Source organism: Prunus mume, linkage group LG7 (assembly GCF_029339155.1).
Source record: "Prunus mume cultivar Tortuosa linkage group LG7, ASM2933915v1, whole genome shotgun sequence".
Lineage (NCBI taxonomy): Eukaryota > Viridiplantae > Streptophyta > Magnoliopsida > Rosales > Rosaceae > Prunus > Prunus mume.
In genome coordinates this window covers 14,224,359-14,242,684 of record NC_142704.1, presented here as the reverse complement: position 1 = coordinate 14,242,684, position 18,326 = coordinate 14,224,359, and the positions used below count along the sequence as shown (strand labels likewise).

The following is an 18,326-nucleotide window of genomic DNA, read 5'->3' as shown; positions in this document are numbered from 1 at the left end:
TATCTTTGATTTGAAAGTTGAGAGGTTTTTTTGTCTTTTTTGAAAAAGCTTTGGCTTTTTCTAAAAGTGAAATTTTTTTTTTTGGTTAAACCCTAAATTTACTTTAAAATTATTATCATGAATTTTTTTTTTATAATTAAAAAATTATGTTTGTCTATTTATTTCATCATAGTTAGACAACTAACATTCTTCAATTTGAGTATTTTTTTCGGCAAGAATAGTCTCACAATAAAGATCTATTCGAATCATGAGATAGATTAGATTGTGGAGTTGGCCACACCACAATGATCAAGTTCAGTGCCATGTAACTTACTAGTAGACCCGACCCGACCCGGCCAACACTGAAACATATTTCCGTGTGTCGAGAATTGAGATAGGAAGGATTCAGTGACACCGAAATTAAAGAAAGAAAGTGGCTGTTGAACTGTAAGAAAGAAGCTGAAGCAATGCGAAGGTAACTCAAGTACCCATTTCTCACTCCGATTCTGAACTTTCCCGGTAACCAAACACAAGTGACCCCAAACTTTTTTCTTGGGTGATTTGATGCAGACAGGGGCTTCATCAACGGCAGCATGCGAAGCCAGCAGGAGGTGGAGGAGGAGGGGTGAAGGGCATGATTGGGAGGCTATTGATCGCCGTTGTGGTTGTCTTGATCTGCACCATTTCTTTTGTTGTTACATCGACGAGCAATGGCGGCGCTCGATCTGGCTCTCGCTCTAAGGTTAGTTGGAAGCTGAGGCTTTGAATGATTTTGTTTGATTCTAGTTTTGGAAGTCTGGCCTGTTTGGTTTCTGAGAAATTTTATTTTACATACATTTCACCTCATGCAGCGGGTTTAGTTTTAATTCATCTTAGTTGAAGAGATTGGTAAATGCTACTGATTCTTGGATACATTGAAATTAGGAGTTCTATTTTTGGATGCGTGCAAATGACGCACGGAACTAAATGCCCTTGTTGTTTTCTTTTGCCACCTATTAACCGAACATCATCATTTTTATGGGTGATTGTTGAAAATTCAGGATCCATAATGTAAAGATAATGGTTTTGATAACCGAAATTTGATACTTTGTCCACTCTTTCTAATGACTGAAGAAGACAATGAGAGTGATGATCCAATAACCTCTAACAGGTCGATCAAGATAACTGATTTATGAAGAGAGATTATGTAACAAATCATGCAATCGAGCATAAAGTACTCAGGTCATATCCAATTTTACATTTTTTTTTTACAAAGACAAAAAATCACATTGCAAAGTACCCTTCTTAGATACTTCTGACGATGAGAAATCCGTATCTCAAAATTACTAGGAGTTTTTTTATGGTGTATTCTATTTGGGAAGAAGGAAGCTAAGGTAAAGTTGTAATGTTTATGTGTACAATACGGATAACAAAGGTGAGATAACATTTTTAGTTTGTCACCTTAATCTTTCTTTGTGTTCAAAAGACTCTTTGAAAGTTTCATTTGAGGCAGACATCTTCTGTTAAAAATTACCGTAACAGTGATGCTGCCTGCTATTTATTTGTTGAAACTTTGACTCTGAGTTCTCTTACCATTGTATATGCAGATGAGTTTAGATGAACTTTGGAGAAGTGCTGATTCTGTTGGTTGGAGACCATCATCAGCTCCACGGTCTGATTGGCCTCGTATGTCTTTACTCTTTTCCTGAATAATTATAATGCTTTGGTTTCTAGAAACGTCATTTTATGTTCTGATGCTACTACTTTGTGGCAGCTCCACCAAGCGAGACTAACGGCTACCTACGTGTGCGCTGTAATGGTGGTCTCAATCAACAACGCACTGCGGTTTGTATCTTTTCTTTTTCCCTATGATATGTAATTAGTGACAAAATTAATTACATTTTTGTCACCCATGTTCTTACGAGGGAAATATTTGCCTTTTGTTATTCTCTTGGATGTTTTAGATCTGCAATGCAGTTCTTGCAGCAAGAATCATGAATGCCACACTTGTCCTGCCTGAATTGGATGCAAACTCTTTTTGGCATGATGATAGGTATCTATTTTCAATGATTGCGTGACCCTCAACTCGCATATACACATTATGTTTCACCTTGTGTATTCAAATTCATTCTTAACTTGTATTTTCTGATTGAGGTTATTAAGCCAAAAGAGACAGGGTAGATGGAATTGTAAATTTCATGTAGCTACAGGGTAGATGTGCCACATATAATTAGCAGCCTCAGCTATTAGTTTGTAACATTTTAATGAACATGGAGGAATTAGATGTTTCCAGATTTGTATTGATAAGGCTTACCTTTCTTCTTTTCATCATAGGTACTTAAAATTCATTACCATGGCCTTAGCTTTTTCAGTTTGTTCTGTTAGTTGATCTAGGAGGACTCTTCTCTTGGGGGTTTTTTTAAGGTATACTTCAATAGTTAAAGACCAATATTGAGTTTTTCTGGTTTTGTTGCCACAAGTGGATTCAAGGGTTCTCTCAAATTATATTCTTCATACTTCCAGGAATTTGAACCAGCCTTATTCCATAAGCAATCCATGGACTCTCCTTCATCCCCTCAATGATTAAGCTATTCCTTTCCATCCAGTGTCCAACATATGCCCTATAAAAAAAATATCATCCAAAGTTTGGCTAGCAAACCACACCTACTTCGCATCCTTGTCTTCTCCCCCTCCACCACAAGAACCTCCACAGATAAGGCATTACATGATGGTAGCCACACCCAAACCAACCTAAGAGCTCATTAGATGGGATAACATCACAATGCAGTGCTCCTTCTCTTAACCTGAGATCTCAAGCACACCAAAAGAAGACCTATCATTGGTCTTTCTGTAGGGTAGCTCAGCTACTTTTGTCCAGTGGTTCACAAGGAAATAGGTTTAATCATATATTGACCTTTTCATTGGCCTGAATGTAACTAGAGCAGTTAAATTCCAACTTCTAGCATTATTGAATGGAAACTTAAAGCTTCAACATAACTGCATGAATGTATTTTCCTGTAGAACTTTTGGCATCTTTTTGGCATAATTTCCTATAAATATATCCCTTCATACTTTAAATAATATATTTTCTTGGGAAAAACCAAGGTATTTGTTCTGAGGAACTGTGAGTAATGTGTCTACTGTGCTCTCATTGTTATTTGAATGCTGGTTTCTATGAACTCCATAAAATGTTACATGATTGTAACCACATATTTAACACGTGCAGTGGTTTCCACGGTATCTATGATGTTGAGCATTTTATGAAGTCATTGAGGTATGATGTAAAAATTGTGGAAAAAATACCAGAAATTCGCCAAAATGGGAAGACCAAGAAGATAAAAGCTGTACAGGTAAAACATCCGTACATGTTTTCATCGCATTCATAATCATAAATCAATGTGAGTTCTTTAATAGGTTCAAAAGGTTTACTTCTCTTCGTCTAAACCTTGTCTCAGATTCGTCCCCCTAGAGATGCTCCTATCAGTTGGTATACTACAGACGCTCTTGTGAAAATGAAGGAGCATGGTGCTATTTATCTTACTCCATTTTCACATCGTTTGGCAGAAGAAATTGACAACCCTGAGTATCAACGGTTGAGGTGTAGAGTTAACTATCATGCTTTGAGGTTTAAGACAAATATTATGGAGTTAAGTCAATCAATAGTAGATAAGCTTCGCGCACAAGGTCACTTCATGTCCATACATCTTCGTTTTGAGATGGATATGCTGGCATTTGCTGGGTACGTTCTAACTATTTTGCGAAGTTCTCATTTGCATGTGCATGTTGGGGGGGATAGGTCAGATGTAAAATAATTAGTTGATTTGTTGCATATGGTGAGATATCTGCTTACAAGACAAAAATATGATAGAAGTGAAAAATCAAAGCAAATCACACACATACTCACATATATAAATACGCTTGTGTACAAACACATGCGTTGCGCTAAATTAAGTCAAGCATTTGAAGGTACTTTTATAAAACATATAGGGTGAGGGGGCCATAGTTTCCATCACAACTAATGTCCTGAGTGACGTAGGATATAGATTGCTTTGATACTACTGATGTAGAACAAGGAGAGAACAGAAGTAAAAGAAAAAACTGACCAGTAATTTAGCACAACAAATTGAACTTTAATCTTTTAGTTTAGTATCAATAGGCCAAAACTAAGATTCCAAGCACAAGAGTGACCTATCTATATAGTCACTTAAGGTAAGTTCCTGGCAGAATTCTTACATAAAATGAGGAATGACTGGAGTGTTCTCCTTTACATCATGCCAAGAATTCTCGTATTTCAAAGCCACTAGATAGGCAAGGTGAACAATCTGTTTCTTTGATCAGTTCATATTTTGAAACAGTTCATGAGTTCAGATTTTGAAAAATAATGTTATATGATGACTTCTTAACATCTGGTGAAATTATTTCTGCAGGTGCTTTGATATTTTCAACTCCAAAGAGCAGGAGATTTTGAAGAAGTATCGAAAAGAAAATTTTGCACCAAAGAAGCTTGTCTACAAGGAAAGGAGAGCCATTGGAAAATGCCCATTAACTCCAAAAGAGGTAATATTGTCTTTCTTGTTAATGTTTCTTTATCTATCGGTGAAAAAGGTTTTTTGTACTGCCAGTGAGAAAGAGTCATCAAGATTAAGATTATAAGATGGCTGTTACCTTGCATCAATGTCTTGTTAAGCTTCACTTACCATTTCAAGATAACAAGCAATATATGACATTTCCTATATGAAATCCTAATAAAATTATGCCCCTTTTCTATGCAGGTCGGTCTTATTTTACGTGCAATGGAGTTTAACAATTCTACCAGGATATACTTAGCTGCTGGTGACCTATTTGGTGGGGAGAGATTCATGAAACCTTTCCGGGCTTTGTTCCCTCACCTTGAGAACCACAGTTCTGTAGATCCCTCAGACGAGCTAGCAGAAAACACCCAGGGGTTGTTAGGGTCTGCAGTGGACTACATGGTTTGTCTCCTCTCTGATATTTTTATGCCTACATATGATGGCCCTAGCAACTTTGCAAACAATCTCCTTGGTCACCGCCTTTATTATGGCTTCCGAACCACAATTAGACCCGACAGGAAAGCACTTGCCCCAATCTTCATTGATCGAGAGAAGGGACGGACAGCAGGTTTTGAAGAAGCTGTTAGGCAAGCCATGTTCAAGACCAACCTTGGTGGGCCCCACAAGCGGATCCCACCTGAGTCTTTCTATACAAATTCTTGGCCAGAATGTTTCTGCCAAACATCTCCACAGAATCCGGCACATAAATGTCCACCAGAAATTCTTGACAGCAGTTGAGTGAAGCCAAGCTACTGATGGCCTGGAATCCTTGCCTCGATCAAATTCGACAATATCTGTGACAGAAAAATGAGAAAGTAGTGTCAGGATTTTTAGCAGGTGATTGTTCCACCACCATACTGATGAATCCCTGTATGCCATAATGTATAAGGGATGGTTTTCCGTACTCATATTCTGCCTTTCAGGTAACCATTATATCCATACTTATGTTCTGTTTTAAATTTTTGTATGTCCTCTTCCACAAACATTTCATTATTTTCTTATTTATCACTAGGAAATTTATGGACATTTCATGTTCCTCTTGATCATATAAGTTGGTTCTTCAGTGATTCTGATTTTCTGGGGTTTACACCATGGTGCTTCGATTAGTATATGGACAAAGGAGGCAAGTTTTCACTGATGCCGGGGCTGGAGGACACACGAGCCATGATGGTAGTTTGCAGATGTCTTATGTTGTGATCTCAAAATCTACATCTGATTTGTGATATAGTATGATTTGATTGACTTCCCTGTATGTTTATGACATGTATGGCTAATTATAGTCTATATAGATTTTTCAGTTACCTAACCAAAATGCTCTGTTACTATTACATTACCTGGGTTTTGATGCACATGATAGATTTAAGGCTTATTTACACCAATGCCTCATGAAACTAAGGTCAACTCTCCACCCCAAAAAAACAGAGGCGAAAGAGGAAGTGGGTGGAGATAGAAAAAGGTTTAGGATAGTTTTTCTATTTAAACCCCACACTTCTCTTTGTTCACTCATGTTCTAAGTTCATCCTAACTTCTAATTCAAATTTTCACAATTTCTAATAAAACCTCACTATCTTCCCAAACTACCCTAAACCCTACTTAACCCTCGGATTGAACTAATACCTTGTTAAGTTCCTATTTCGTCAGTTTTGTAGTTTGCCCAATTCAATTGCAAAAGAACCCACCTTTACAAACCCCACAATTTTTGGGAAATTTGGAGAAAGGAATTGGAACCCACCTCCTATACCCCAAAGAACAATTCCTGAATCCAAAGGTAGGACCTTGATTTTTTTAATGTTGGAAACAGCCAATTCACCAACCAAAACCCTCAAATCCCAATTTCTCATTGTTTAAGCAGCTGGACCATGACGATGTATTAGTTGGTGACAGTCCTCTGGATTGGATGGACAAGGCGGTGGGAAGTAGGAGGGGTGGTGCGTGGTGGGATATTGAGCCATGCACTTGAACATGTTTTCGTTGGGTTGTGTATAGATGTATTAGGGTTAAATATTAAGTTGGATGACATTTTTTGTCTTTTTACACAATAATAAAACTTAACAGTTTAATGATTTAAGTATTTGGGTGAATAAAGAGAAGTGTGAGGTTTAAATAGAAAATTTTGAATTTTATGGGTTTAGAAGGAGAGAGTTGTGTTCAATATTTACTTGTTTTGGGTTGGGTGTTCAATTGGTTTTGGATTTTGGTTCTTGAAGAAGAGAAATAGAGAGAAGAGCGTAGAGGTGAGGGTTGAAATGTTTAAGAAAACTTCGATATATTTCAATGTTTTTAACTATGTGGAGGTGCCCTCCACTTGCCACGTCACCCACTTAATTGGTGGATAATAATCTATGTGTACAAAATTACAAAAACACTTCTGTCACTTTCATTAAAGTTAACAGATTTTTGAATGGAGTTGACGGCATATGGCAAAGTGGGTCACCAAACCTCGATCAAGGAATGAAAGTGGGTCATTTTGAGTTTGAGGGGGCAAAGTGAGATTTGACCGAAGTTTCAAGGGGCATTGTGTAATGAAGCCTAGATTTAATCCATTCAAGAAAACTCAAAGTTGTGACTTCTGAGGGAACTCAAAAAAGAACAATAAATTTGATGAAACTGGTATGTTTATTTTAAAATAAAATTATTCAATAATTACATTGAATTAACTTTAATAGTGGGAGTTAAATTTCTTTAGTACTGGCTGTTCTGTCTCAACGGCTTGTCTGCTGGTTTTAAAGTCTCCAACATCTATTTTATTGAATATTATATATATATATATATATATATATATATATAGCTTGCATAAGAAAACATACAGAAAAGCTACATCCTTCTTCCTCTTTCCTCCTGTGAAATTCTCTCTTCCTTTTATTTATTTTACTGAGATTCTGAGCAACATAGTCAGAAAGGTGTTTGTATTCGGGTCCTTCCTTAGTGTAAGGAAAAACCTAGACAGAGGAGGTTCTGGAGCTGTTTCATCCTGGGGTCATAGTGACCTTTTCTGAACTGCTTGCACAAATTAGGCAGAGCCACGAAACGTCTTAAAAAGAGCGACTTAGTCTGAATCGTTGATAGCTACATATTGTATTTTCCAAGTAATATTATTCTCTTAATTTAATTTCTGCACCAACAATTTTAAGACGCTCTATATGCCATAGATGTTGGGAACCAATTTTAAAAGTAGATTTTGGATGCTACTCAAATTATTTCCATAATCATTCATGTATTTTCCGGCGAGTAACTAATTCCTGCATATTGAAGGACACAGTGGTAGCAGGACTGAATATTTATCTATCTCGTTGGCTAGTGGTTCGGATTTTGGCAAGTTTGGCTTTGACAATACCCATGGTTGGTATGAACAGAAGATAAGTGATTTCTACCTCGGTAACTCCTAATAAGCTGCTGGTTTTTCCTTTGACCTTTTGGAATTGAAATTTTATTTTTATGTTGGCCGTTGAATATCTTGGGGGTTAAGAGCAAAGTTTTCCCAACTATCTTTAAACCACTTAGAGAATGCCCTGTCGACTGGAAACAACTATCATGGCTAGTTTGGGGAAGATGGCTGAGCAATGAAACTACACTAGTGCTCGTATCCAAGACCTGTGTGCTGTTCTTCAGGAAAGGTTAGCTTTTCCGTAGATGGCTGGTTCGCAAGCCGACCAACATGGACACCTCAAGGGTAAACAACAAGAAAAGAGAGAAAGAAGAGGAAGCCTGAACAACGCCACTTGTATGTATCTGCACACGGAAACCGCAATGCCACCGACAAAAATCATCACCCTACATCAGAAAAATAAAACAGAAAATTAAAACTAAAAGCAGCTAGCATAAACTAAAAAAAAACAAATGACGTTAAGCAATTTTTCGGACTAATAAAACTAGAAAAAATATGGCTCGACTTTAAAAAAAGAAATCGTTGTGACGGTTATCGAGAAATACAATTGCAAAAACCAAAAAATAAAAACAAAAAGGTTTTTAAGTTGCACGCGCTTACGCGCGGAGAGGCTAGTTAGAAGAAAAGGAGAAAGAAAGAGAACCCAAACGAACTGCTTTTAACCACCAAGACTTCTACTATCAAATTATCACGCAACTCTCTCTCTCTCTCTCTCTCTCTCTCGGGGACATACAAAATGCAGGTTTCAGGTGTTATTGGCGACGTTTCGTTGGTGATTCCCTCAGGCGGTGGTCTTAGCTGGCCTGAATTCAGACACTTCCATTCGCATACGCTCTCTAACTCCAAGTCATTTCTTTCTGGTGCTTTTTTCAGAGTAAGCTCTCGTCCACTCTCATTCATGTTTTGCTCTCGTGTTTAAGCCTTTGGTTGCTAAACAAGCGTGAGAAATTGAAAGGAATTTTTTAGATTTTAATTAATGATGTTTGGATTTTTTTTTTAGCCTTTCGTTTCTTTGGGATAGATTGGACACAACCCAGATCAGATATTTTCTTTTACCCTGTTTGGTTGCTTAGAAAGTGTAGGCAAATTTGTGACTGATATACAATTATCTATCTCCACTTGGTTTATTGAAAAGCTATTTCGCGAATAAATTAACAATGATAAAATTTTACTTCCTTAGGAACATATTTTCTTTTTCTTTTTTGAAATAAATGGAGCCGTACGTCTTCAGACTGCGTGCGAACTGTTTGTTCATTTGAAGTTAATTCTTCAGTCATTCAATTGTTTGTGCTCCCAATATTTATCAATCAGATTGGGTTTTAGTTTTATTTTTTCTATAATTTATTTAGGTTATGAAGAGTTATCCCTGCAAAAACGTTAGATAAAACTGAAACGAAAATGTGGATAATCAAATGGCTAAATTTTTTTCAATTTAACTGAATTTTTGCATGGATAATCGTTGATAGAAAATCTGAAAACTAAACAGTTGTAGTCATTGGTTTATATCCCAGAAATAGGATGTACATAGTTTAAGGAAAAATAAGGACATCCTTAATACACTCACGTCTCTATGTTTTTTTTTTTTTCCTTTTGCGCATATGTTGAATTTTGCTATTTTTGTCAAGATCCTTTTTCTATTGCGCATACCCTCATCGACTTTGTCAATGTTGTAAACTGATTTATGCCTTTTTATGCCTATGTTCTGTCTTGTCTAGTGCAAAAAAAGAGAGGAAGAGAAAGCAATCTATATACTTAATTTCTTTGCCTGCCAACAGTTTCCTCACTCTTTCTTTCTGGATCTTCTGTTTTTTCTGTTATATTTTTCTTTACCACAGGGTTTATAGATGAATTTACCTGTTCTACATACCATAAACTTACTGAAGAAAAAAACAAAAAGATACCAAATGTACTAAGTAAACCATAATAATCTTACCTAAAAGACTCATGATCTGAGCCATAAACTGAAATGGTTGCCGCAGCATTAACGATAGTTGGGTGGCACCAAAAGACTGTTTCTTCTTCTTTTTTTTCTTTTTTTTTCGCTGGGTGAGAAATTTATAGTTTTGGGTGGTGGAAGGAAGGCTAAAGTATAATGGGGCCGTATGTTGATGGCTATCATTTAGGCTATTTGGTCGGAAAGAAAACAAAGGATCTTCGAAGATGTTAAGGGTGGAGTAGGTGTGGGAGAAGGTTAATTATCGGGCGGCACTATGGGCATCTGTTTCTCCTGATTTTAGGAACACTTCTATTTTGGACATTGATTTAGACTGGAAAGCTGTAGTGTCTTGAATTGTTTTGGTTTGCTAAACTAGTTGTAGAATGAATTATTGTTTTCTCTTGTATATTTATGGTGGAAAGATTATCCATGGTGCTGCACAGCTTCTTTTCTTAAATAAACTTTCCTCTCTTTGTTTCTTTTGAAAAAAGGTTGGGTGGTAGGATTGAATAGGAGAAATCTGAATCGGTGTTATAAAAAAGGAGAAGTGGAGTAGCTTTGAGTGGATGTGGCTCGGTTTGTTTTTTACTATAAGTGAAGCTGAGTTGCAGATGAGTAAGAAAATACATGCTTAATGCAATGTCATTGGTAAAATAACTGATGGTTGTGAGATATTGTTGTTTTGTTCACAAAATGTTACACAACTTTATGATGGTTCATATCTGGGTAAATCTGACATATTTCCTTAAAGCAGGCATTTGATTTCATTAATGCCAGTATTTAAAGCAACTGAAGCCAATCGAATGGGAAGAACCAAATAGTATTTAGGGTTTCAAGCAACTATGGGAAAGGTTAGAACCATTACCCAAAATTGGTGCAGGCTTCAAGAGGTGGCCACACTTACTGGGAAAGGAGGTGGTTAATTTAACCTTAACATTTTCTATTATGATTTAGACCCCTTCTTTAATCATATCATTCTTCCGACAGACTCAACTTACCAGTAGTCCTGTGAGTCATGAGAACTTATCTTCATAAAGTGGAACTGTTTACTACAGTCTAGGTATCACCGTCGAAAGTTGACAATCTCCTTGAGAAACAAAAATTGAAACATAAACCCGAAGTTGCAAGTGTTTCAAACCCAAATTCCAGCCAATCCCCACATGACAATGTAATTTATTAAAGTTAAGAGTTATTAATAAAGAGAGCAAAGTTTACCTGTGGAAGATACTTGCATTACCCAAACTGGACCAAAAATGGCAAAAGGATCCATGAATAAAACTAGAATGGAAGGAGCAGAAGATGAAAAACAGAGAATAATGACAGATGCATAGACGGGTAGAAAAAAAACTGCTGTCAACTGCCTAGCTGCTAAGGATGAGCATCTGTTTTGCCTTCGTTTTGTAACGAAAATTATATATTTGATTGATACGTTGCTCCAGAATTGGCTTTAGAGTATTATTTTTCCCATGTCTTCATTGAATTTGCATCCCCATATATTTACCAATTTCTAATCCTTTTGATTCTATGCATTTGTATCCCCACATGTACTTGCATGGTATCATTTTTATAAGCTAGTTGCCCCAAGATAGGGGCTATTCACCACTATGTATGTCAGTTTCCAAGTAACACTGATTATCTTGATTTTGGCATTGATTTAATATATGTATATGTATACGCACTGAATTTGACTGCTGAAATCCAATGAAGAGAGTTGTATGAATATTTCTGCACTGTATTGCCGTATCCAGGGTGGGCACTAAGGCAAGGTTCTGAATGATTGGCGCCTTAACAAAATATTTTTCTTTTCTTTTCTTTTCTAGAGCTGTCCTTCATCTTGCATCCCAAAGCTGGGAAACGGACTGCATAAGCGCCGAGCAAGAGGGTTGATTGTGAGAGCATCAAAGGATTCAAGTGATAATTTGGTGCCAGTTGCTCCTCTTCAATTTGAATCCCCTGCCGGCCAGCTTTTGGCCCAAATATTGCAAAATCATCCACATCTACTATCTGCAGCCATTGATCAGCAGCTTGAGAACCTTCAAAAAGATAGAGATGCCCAGAGAAAAGAAACTTCTGCTTCATCTGAAGATCCCCTCTACAAGTAAGTACTGTGATCTCTCAAGAGTAGTTATTTTAGTTTTGGTCTTGAATGGACGGTAATTGATAAATTTTTACATGTTGAAACAACTCAGAATTTGATGCACACTGATGGAATTGTTTAAAGATCCTCTTTGGACGCCCACCACTAAGCCCATTGCCCAAATCTAACAGTAAGGCCTTTTTGGTAGTGTCAAAGTCATTTAATTTTAAAATAGTTATAATGTACGTCAAAGAATTAATCTGAGAGTTAATAGGGGTTAATAAGAGTGAACTTATTTGGATCTTAGCTTCAATGTGTTTTAAGATTTCTTGGAGTTCTATTATTTAATGTGACTTAATACTATTTCTCTAGAAATTAAATTATTTAAAAATTGTTAAAAATTGCTAATTCAATTTCAAAGTTAAAAACAAAAGCTGAAAAAAAAAAATGGAGAGAGAGAGTACATTTGGGGTGGGGGTGTTTGGGTGGCTTAGAGTAATTAAGCAAAAGTTCTATCATTTAAAGGCCATCATAATCATAAGCAATAGCCACCTTGTGTTTTCCTACATTACACATGGTAACCTAATGCTGCATACGGACTTTATCTTACCACCCAACTGACTTCATAGCAGCAGCATTGCTGATCAATGTGGGGGTAACAACGTGATATGGGAGCAGTTTCATTTTCAAATTAGCAGGGATTATAAGTATTTGGTTTGGCACGATTTTTAGTTTTATGGGATAATGATACTTATGGCATTGAAAACATGAATGGAATTGGCAGATCATTAACTAATGGGAGAGAATAAATACTTTCTTCGGGTTTGGTCCACCTGCAATTAATTTGTGTCTTTGGGTCTATTAGCTTGATACTGTAAAACTCCACAGGATGCAGACCAGTGGTCATACTGAATTCGGCAGTTGAACCCTCAGTTGTGTCAGGAGTAATTGAAAAGAAAAATAAATATTGCAAAAGATTTCGTTAGGTCTGCACTGTTTCTATCATCCCATCTTATTCTCACCTTCTTGATACAAGATAAACTTTGACATCTATGTAGTTGCCTACCTTTGCTTTGAATCTTTGAGATTTAGTAGTTTACACTACAGGTTGCACCATGTTATGTGCTGCTCTAGTTATTTCCAGGTTTAAACTTAATTTTTATTTAAAAATAATTATTGATGGCAAGAGCTTCCTAGGTAGCTGAAGTACACTTGACACATGCCAAGTAAACTTTTCTAGTCGTACTGAACTGGGATGTGAGATTTAGAGAAAAGAATACTTGTTTTCATTTATTCTCTTTTCTATAATTTGACTTGAACCATTTTTGTTTAAATATAGAGTGCGGTTCGATTTGTATGCATGTGCTTGTGTTTACATGTGTATGACAACTGATGGGTACAATTTAGCACAATGCTAACACCTCAATGCTAGTACTTTAAGATGTGATAGGTACCAGCAGGAATATGATATAATTTCACTAAGATCAATCAATCTAAGAACTTTGTGCCAATGCTTACCCTTAGATTGTGGCACTACCATCAATCAATCTAAGAACACAATTACCTTTCCTGCAGTTGCAAAGCTGATGCATCACTGCCCTCCCGGAGCCTATTGCCGATCCATCCACCATTTCGATGAGAGCAATTGGATGACATCCCATCAGAGACTCCGCAAACTACCAAAAAACAACCTGCATATGTTTCCCCTCCATTAGCCACATTACAGTACTAGCACTAGAATGTCACCATCCTCACCAGTGATCAGTTGGTGTCACACTACTCACTACCTTGAGTCTTGACTTACATTAGGCCTCCATCAGTATCTTACCTTCATTAATTTGTACTGCATTTCTGACCTACCATCACCATCACCTCTTTCAGGCTGAATCATAGCTCCAAATTTTCTTTCTTCTCTTGAAAGTCAATTTTAAGTAGACATGATTAGGTGTCTAAGAAGAGATGCTGTTATTTCCTCAAAAAAAAGAAAAAAAAAAAAAAAAAAAAAAAGAAAAGAAAAAGAAAAAGAAATGCTGTTATCATGCATCTCTCCATACTGTACGCAATTTGAAACATATCATCTAACAATCTCTTCGCATACTGGTGCTTACTCTTTATTTGTTTTCCCCAACTATTGTTTGATTCATTGTTTTGGTGTTGGAGGATATGGAGTAACTTCTTAAATAAAATCATGAATTTTAGGCGAATAGCTCAAATCAAAGAGAAAGAAAGACGCATGGCATTGGAAGAGATAATATACTGCTTGATAGTGCAGAAATTCATAGAGAATGATATTTCAATGATCCCGAAGATATCAGCGACCTCAGATCCCACTGGAAGAGTGGATTTCTGGCCAATGCAAGAAAACAAACTAGAATCTGTTCATTCTCCTGAAGCATTGGAGATGATACAGAGCCACTTATCCCTTGTACTTGGAGAGCGACTTGTGGGCCCTCTTTCTTCGATCGTTGAGATTAGCAAAATCAAACTTGGAAAGTTGTATGCTGCTTCAATAATGTACGGATATTTTCTCAAGAGAGTTGATCAGCGGTTTCAGCTTGAGAGAACCATGAATACCCTTCCTGATGGTTTCACTCCAGATGCAGCACCAGCAAACCAGTTATGGGATCCGGATTCCTTGATCCGGATACCTCCAGACGGTGGTAGTGATAGTGATGGAGGTAGTTACATGAACAATGGTGACGACAAGTCGTATCGACTGAGATCCTATGTGATGTACTTGGATGCAGAGACTCTCCAGAGATACGCTACTATAAGATCAAAGGAAGCAATTTCTTTGATTGAAAATCAGACACAAGCACTATTTGGGAGACCTGACGTGAGGATTACTGATGATGGTTCAATCGATGCCTCTAATGATGAAGTGATTGCGCTTACTTTCTCTGGATTGACAATGCTTGTCTTGGAAGCTGTTGCTTTCGGATCATTCCTATGGGATGCTGAAACCTACATTGAATCCAATTATCACTTTCTCAAAAGCTAAATGTTTATTTATTTACGCCCGGAGGCGAGGCTGCTGCTTATATGTTTTAGAGTATTGAGCCATGGTGTAATGAGTTTCCTGTAAATATAATTGTTAGTCACCTCTTGTTACAAAAGTTACTGTCTAGATGTGTCGCCAATTTGACCTACTTTATCCCAAATGTAACTGCAGGAAAGGTGTAAATAGTGATGCACATATTACCTGGTGCTTGCTGGGCCTCGGGCGTGCGACTCGACACCACCAATGTTGGTGATTTCTAGTGTCTTCGTCAAATTTTTAAGATGGCAGCGATTACACAATCCGAGTATACTAACATGCTATGTTGCACGGATATCAGTATAAGTATGAGAATACGATATGGCAATACGCCAATTATAATATTATATTTAATTAATTTTAGGCGAATTAGTTCTAAAATATACATTTGTTCTTTTGAGGGATCCACAAATAATTATTTGAGGGACTCCTTTTGAAGCCCAATATGAATTTTATTTTTACAAATTTATAAATAAACCCAATCCTAGACATGTATTTATAAAAAAACCCAAACACCATTTAAACATAGAAACACACCCAAAATCAACCCCAAAGTTAACTTTTTGGGTGTGTTTATAAATGAGTTTTGAGTGTGTGTAATGATGGGTTTTGGGTGTGTTTATATGTTTAAATAATGCTTGGATTTTTTTATAATTTCAACCCCCATTTTGGGTGTTTTAGTGAAACTCCCTTTTATTTTCACAATCTGAATTATCTATTTTTAAAATCTTCAATCAAAAATCATCCTTGTAAAAAAAAATATATATATATATATATAATTAGAAAAATAGAAAAATCAGAAATCGTTAAGACATCTTAGTTGTGTCCGCATAAAATAACAATCGTTTATTTGAGTGGACAAATACATCCAAATTCAACTTTGTTGCAGATATTTTTAAGGGAATGAAACAACAGTATGTGTAATTAGACCCAACATCAAATGGTTAACAAAAGAAACATCTAAGATCTGATTGTAATTAGACCAAACATCAAGGAGTGCAATTGAAACTTCCTTCATGGACATCTAGAGCTTACCAAAGCAACTACCCCTTCTTTTAAACAAACGCTTAATTATTACACACCCAACCGCTCCGTTATTTAAACAAACTGTGACCATCATTTCACTTGCTCCGTATATTTATTTATTTATTTGTCTTTTTTTTAAATGTATTTCATACCCCAATTGAGCTGCTCCTCATTAAAAAAACAAAAAACAAAAAATTTGATTCGGTCAATTTTGGGAGGGGCAGGTTAGTATCCTAAAATTTCGTGTATAAATTAAACTCATTATTTATAAAAATAAATAAAAAGCCAACGGGTCTAATTCAGTGGAAAAGGCCTTTGATTTGCGCTAGAGGTCTTAAGTTTGAATCCTCACGGCATCATAGTTGTGTGTGTGGGTGTGTGAGAAATCCCACCTCCCTTGTAGACTATCACTTGTGTGTGTGGGTGTGTCAATGCCATTTTCAATTGAGATAGACCCTGTTGGTGGCTTATAACGTTAAGTCATGTAATTAAGAGCAATTATCAATCCAATCGAGGTCATATGTTAGAATATTAGTAAAATACGGAACGAGATAAGTGCAAATAAAATACATACGTGTTTTATTCAGCAGAATTTTTGGAAAAATCCAAATGAAAAGTTTGGCCACCATATAATTTTTAAATATAATTATGTGAAAATACATGTATTAAACGTAAAGAATACATATGTATGTACGTGTATAATGTATGTATTTTACATTTGATTTTTTTTAAGTGTATATTATCGAGTATTTTGATACATGTATGAAAAACGAAAATATGTATGTACGTATATAACATGAATATTATACAAAAAATTACTAACAATAAAAATACAAAATTTACCTTAGCAGTGTTTTTAGTCTCTTGTTTTATGATGGGCCATATATACGAAGATGTCATCAACCTTCTACTCCTACGCTACTCCCTTCATAGCCTAACGGATGTCCCTCCCTTCATAGCCTAACAGATGTCCCTTTCCAGCGTCACATTAAAGGCTTGGGTAGATAAACTTAGCCTAAATTATTGAGTTTGATGATGGGAACATTTAGCTAAGCAGTTAAAGAAATCAAACTTTTTATAGGTAGCCTACCTATCGATTACGACTTCTTCTTCTTATTATTACTATTATTATTTTATTCTTTCATATACGCTAGCTCGGGCTCACACCCATATTTATTCTTGTATTCTGTCTGCTTAGCAAATAACAATTAATTAATTAATTAACAAATATGTCTATACTATATATAGTATACTTAGCTAAATACCAATATAGTATGAATTTAATTTTAATGTGTACTCATCTCTTTTGAAGGATCAATATCTAAGGATACAAGTTGGCTTAGTGACTAAGAAAAGCTAATTACAATGAATTCGACTAATTACAGAAATCCTGATTATACAATAATCACCACAATCCTAGCCGTACTAGGAGAGTTGACTCACGCTAACAATATGTATAAAATACGCACATCTATTATTCGCTAAATTTCTTTAAAAGATACAATGAAAAATTCGGCCATTATATAAAAACTTGTAATTATGCCTAAATTTGTTTATTTGTAGTTTTTTTAATTGTACGTGAAAAATAATGATAAAATACGCAAATAATTGTTAAATATTTGAAACAAACATTTACTGTTTGTAAAAAATATGTACATATGCCGTTAAGAGCATGCCAATAAAAAATAGAAAAAGTACGTTAATTAATATAATATGCAGTTAAGAGCATCCGCAATGGTTGTTTAATAGTTCAATGCAATGAAAAAAATACAGTAGTTAATTTATTTTTCAAATATATTCAAAATTGGTCTCTTTTTAAAGATCTCTTTAAGAATATTTTAATAATACAATTTTTAGTGTTATTAAATCTATTTATTTTATTTTATTTGATTATGTAATAAAAAAACATATAAGAAATATAACTATTGATATGAAGATATTTAATTATACCATTGTAAGTAAAACTATAATTCAATTATTGTATGGAGTCATTGTGGATGCTCTTAGACGAATCGTTGGATGAAGTATCAACTTTATTCTTTTAATTGACAGAAGTGTTAGTTGTTATTACATTATTCCCTTGACTTGGAAAGCGAAGGGACCCCTCCAGCGATATAACTTAGGCACCGCATGAATTTGTAGTTGTTAAATTTTGTTATATATCTAATCACGTCGTACTGTTTATATTAATCATTCATTATTATGTAACAACCCGACATTTATTTTATTTTAAAAGTTTAATGTATGCAAATCCTAAAGTTAAACATAAAAACAAATAATTCCGTAAGTTGTAACCACCAGGCACCAACTACATTTTGTCTATAATATCTCTTCGA

General features: G+C 35.7%; 2 protein-coding genes across 2 annotated transcripts; both read left to right on the top strand.

Annotated features, from left to right (window-relative positions):
- Positions 1-311: 311 nt before the first annotated feature.
- LOC103336836 (O-fucosyltransferase 1-like) lies at positions 312-5,841 on the top strand. Its single transcript, XM_008239948.3, has 10 exons — positions 312-454; positions 550-721; positions 1,566-1,644; positions 1,733-1,803; positions 1,923-2,011; positions 3,185-3,308; positions 3,414-3,697; positions 4,386-4,515; positions 4,731-5,452; positions 5,542-5,841. Exons 1-9 carry the CDS (start codon positions 447-449, stop codon positions 5,265-5,267), a joined length of 1,494 nt encoding a protein of 497 aa, XP_008238170.3. The 5' UTR covers positions 312-446; the 3' UTR covers positions 5,268-5,452; positions 5,542-5,841.
- Positions 5,842-8,595: 2,754 nt separating this feature from the next.
- On the top strand, positions 8,596-15,333 carry LOC103336834 (beta-casein (DUF760)). Its single transcript, XM_008239947.3, has 3 exons — positions 8,596-8,788; positions 11,671-11,948; positions 14,127-15,333. Exons 1-3 carry the CDS (start codon positions 8,651-8,653, stop codon positions 14,926-14,928), a joined length of 1,218 nt encoding a protein of 405 aa, XP_008238169.2. The 5' UTR covers positions 8,596-8,650; the 3' UTR covers positions 14,929-15,333.
- The last annotated feature ends 2,993 nt before the right edge of the window (positions 15,334-18,326 follow it).

Coding starts and splice junctions, on each gene's coding strand:
- LOC103336836 (XM_008239948.3), top strand. Junction 1,645..1,732: donor TCCACGGTCTGATTGGCCTC/GTATGTCTTTAC, acceptor ACTTTGTGGCAG/CTCCACCAAGCGAGACTAAC. Junction 4,516..4,730: donor GCCCATTAACTCCAAAAGAG/GTAATATTGTCT, acceptor TTTTCTATGCAG/GTCGGTCTTATTTTACGTGC.
- LOC103336834 (XM_008239947.3), top strand. CDS start 8,651: ATGCAGGTTTCAGGTGTTATTGGCGACGTTTCGTTGGTGATTCCCTCA. Junction 8,789..11,670: donor TTTCTGGTGCTTTTTTCAGA/GTAAGCTCTCGT, acceptor TTTCTTTTCTAG/AGCTGTCCTTCATCTTGCAT. Junction 11,949..14,126: donor TCTGAAGATCCCCTCTACAA/GTAAGTACTGTG, acceptor CATGAATTTTAG/GCGAATAGCTCAAATCAAAG.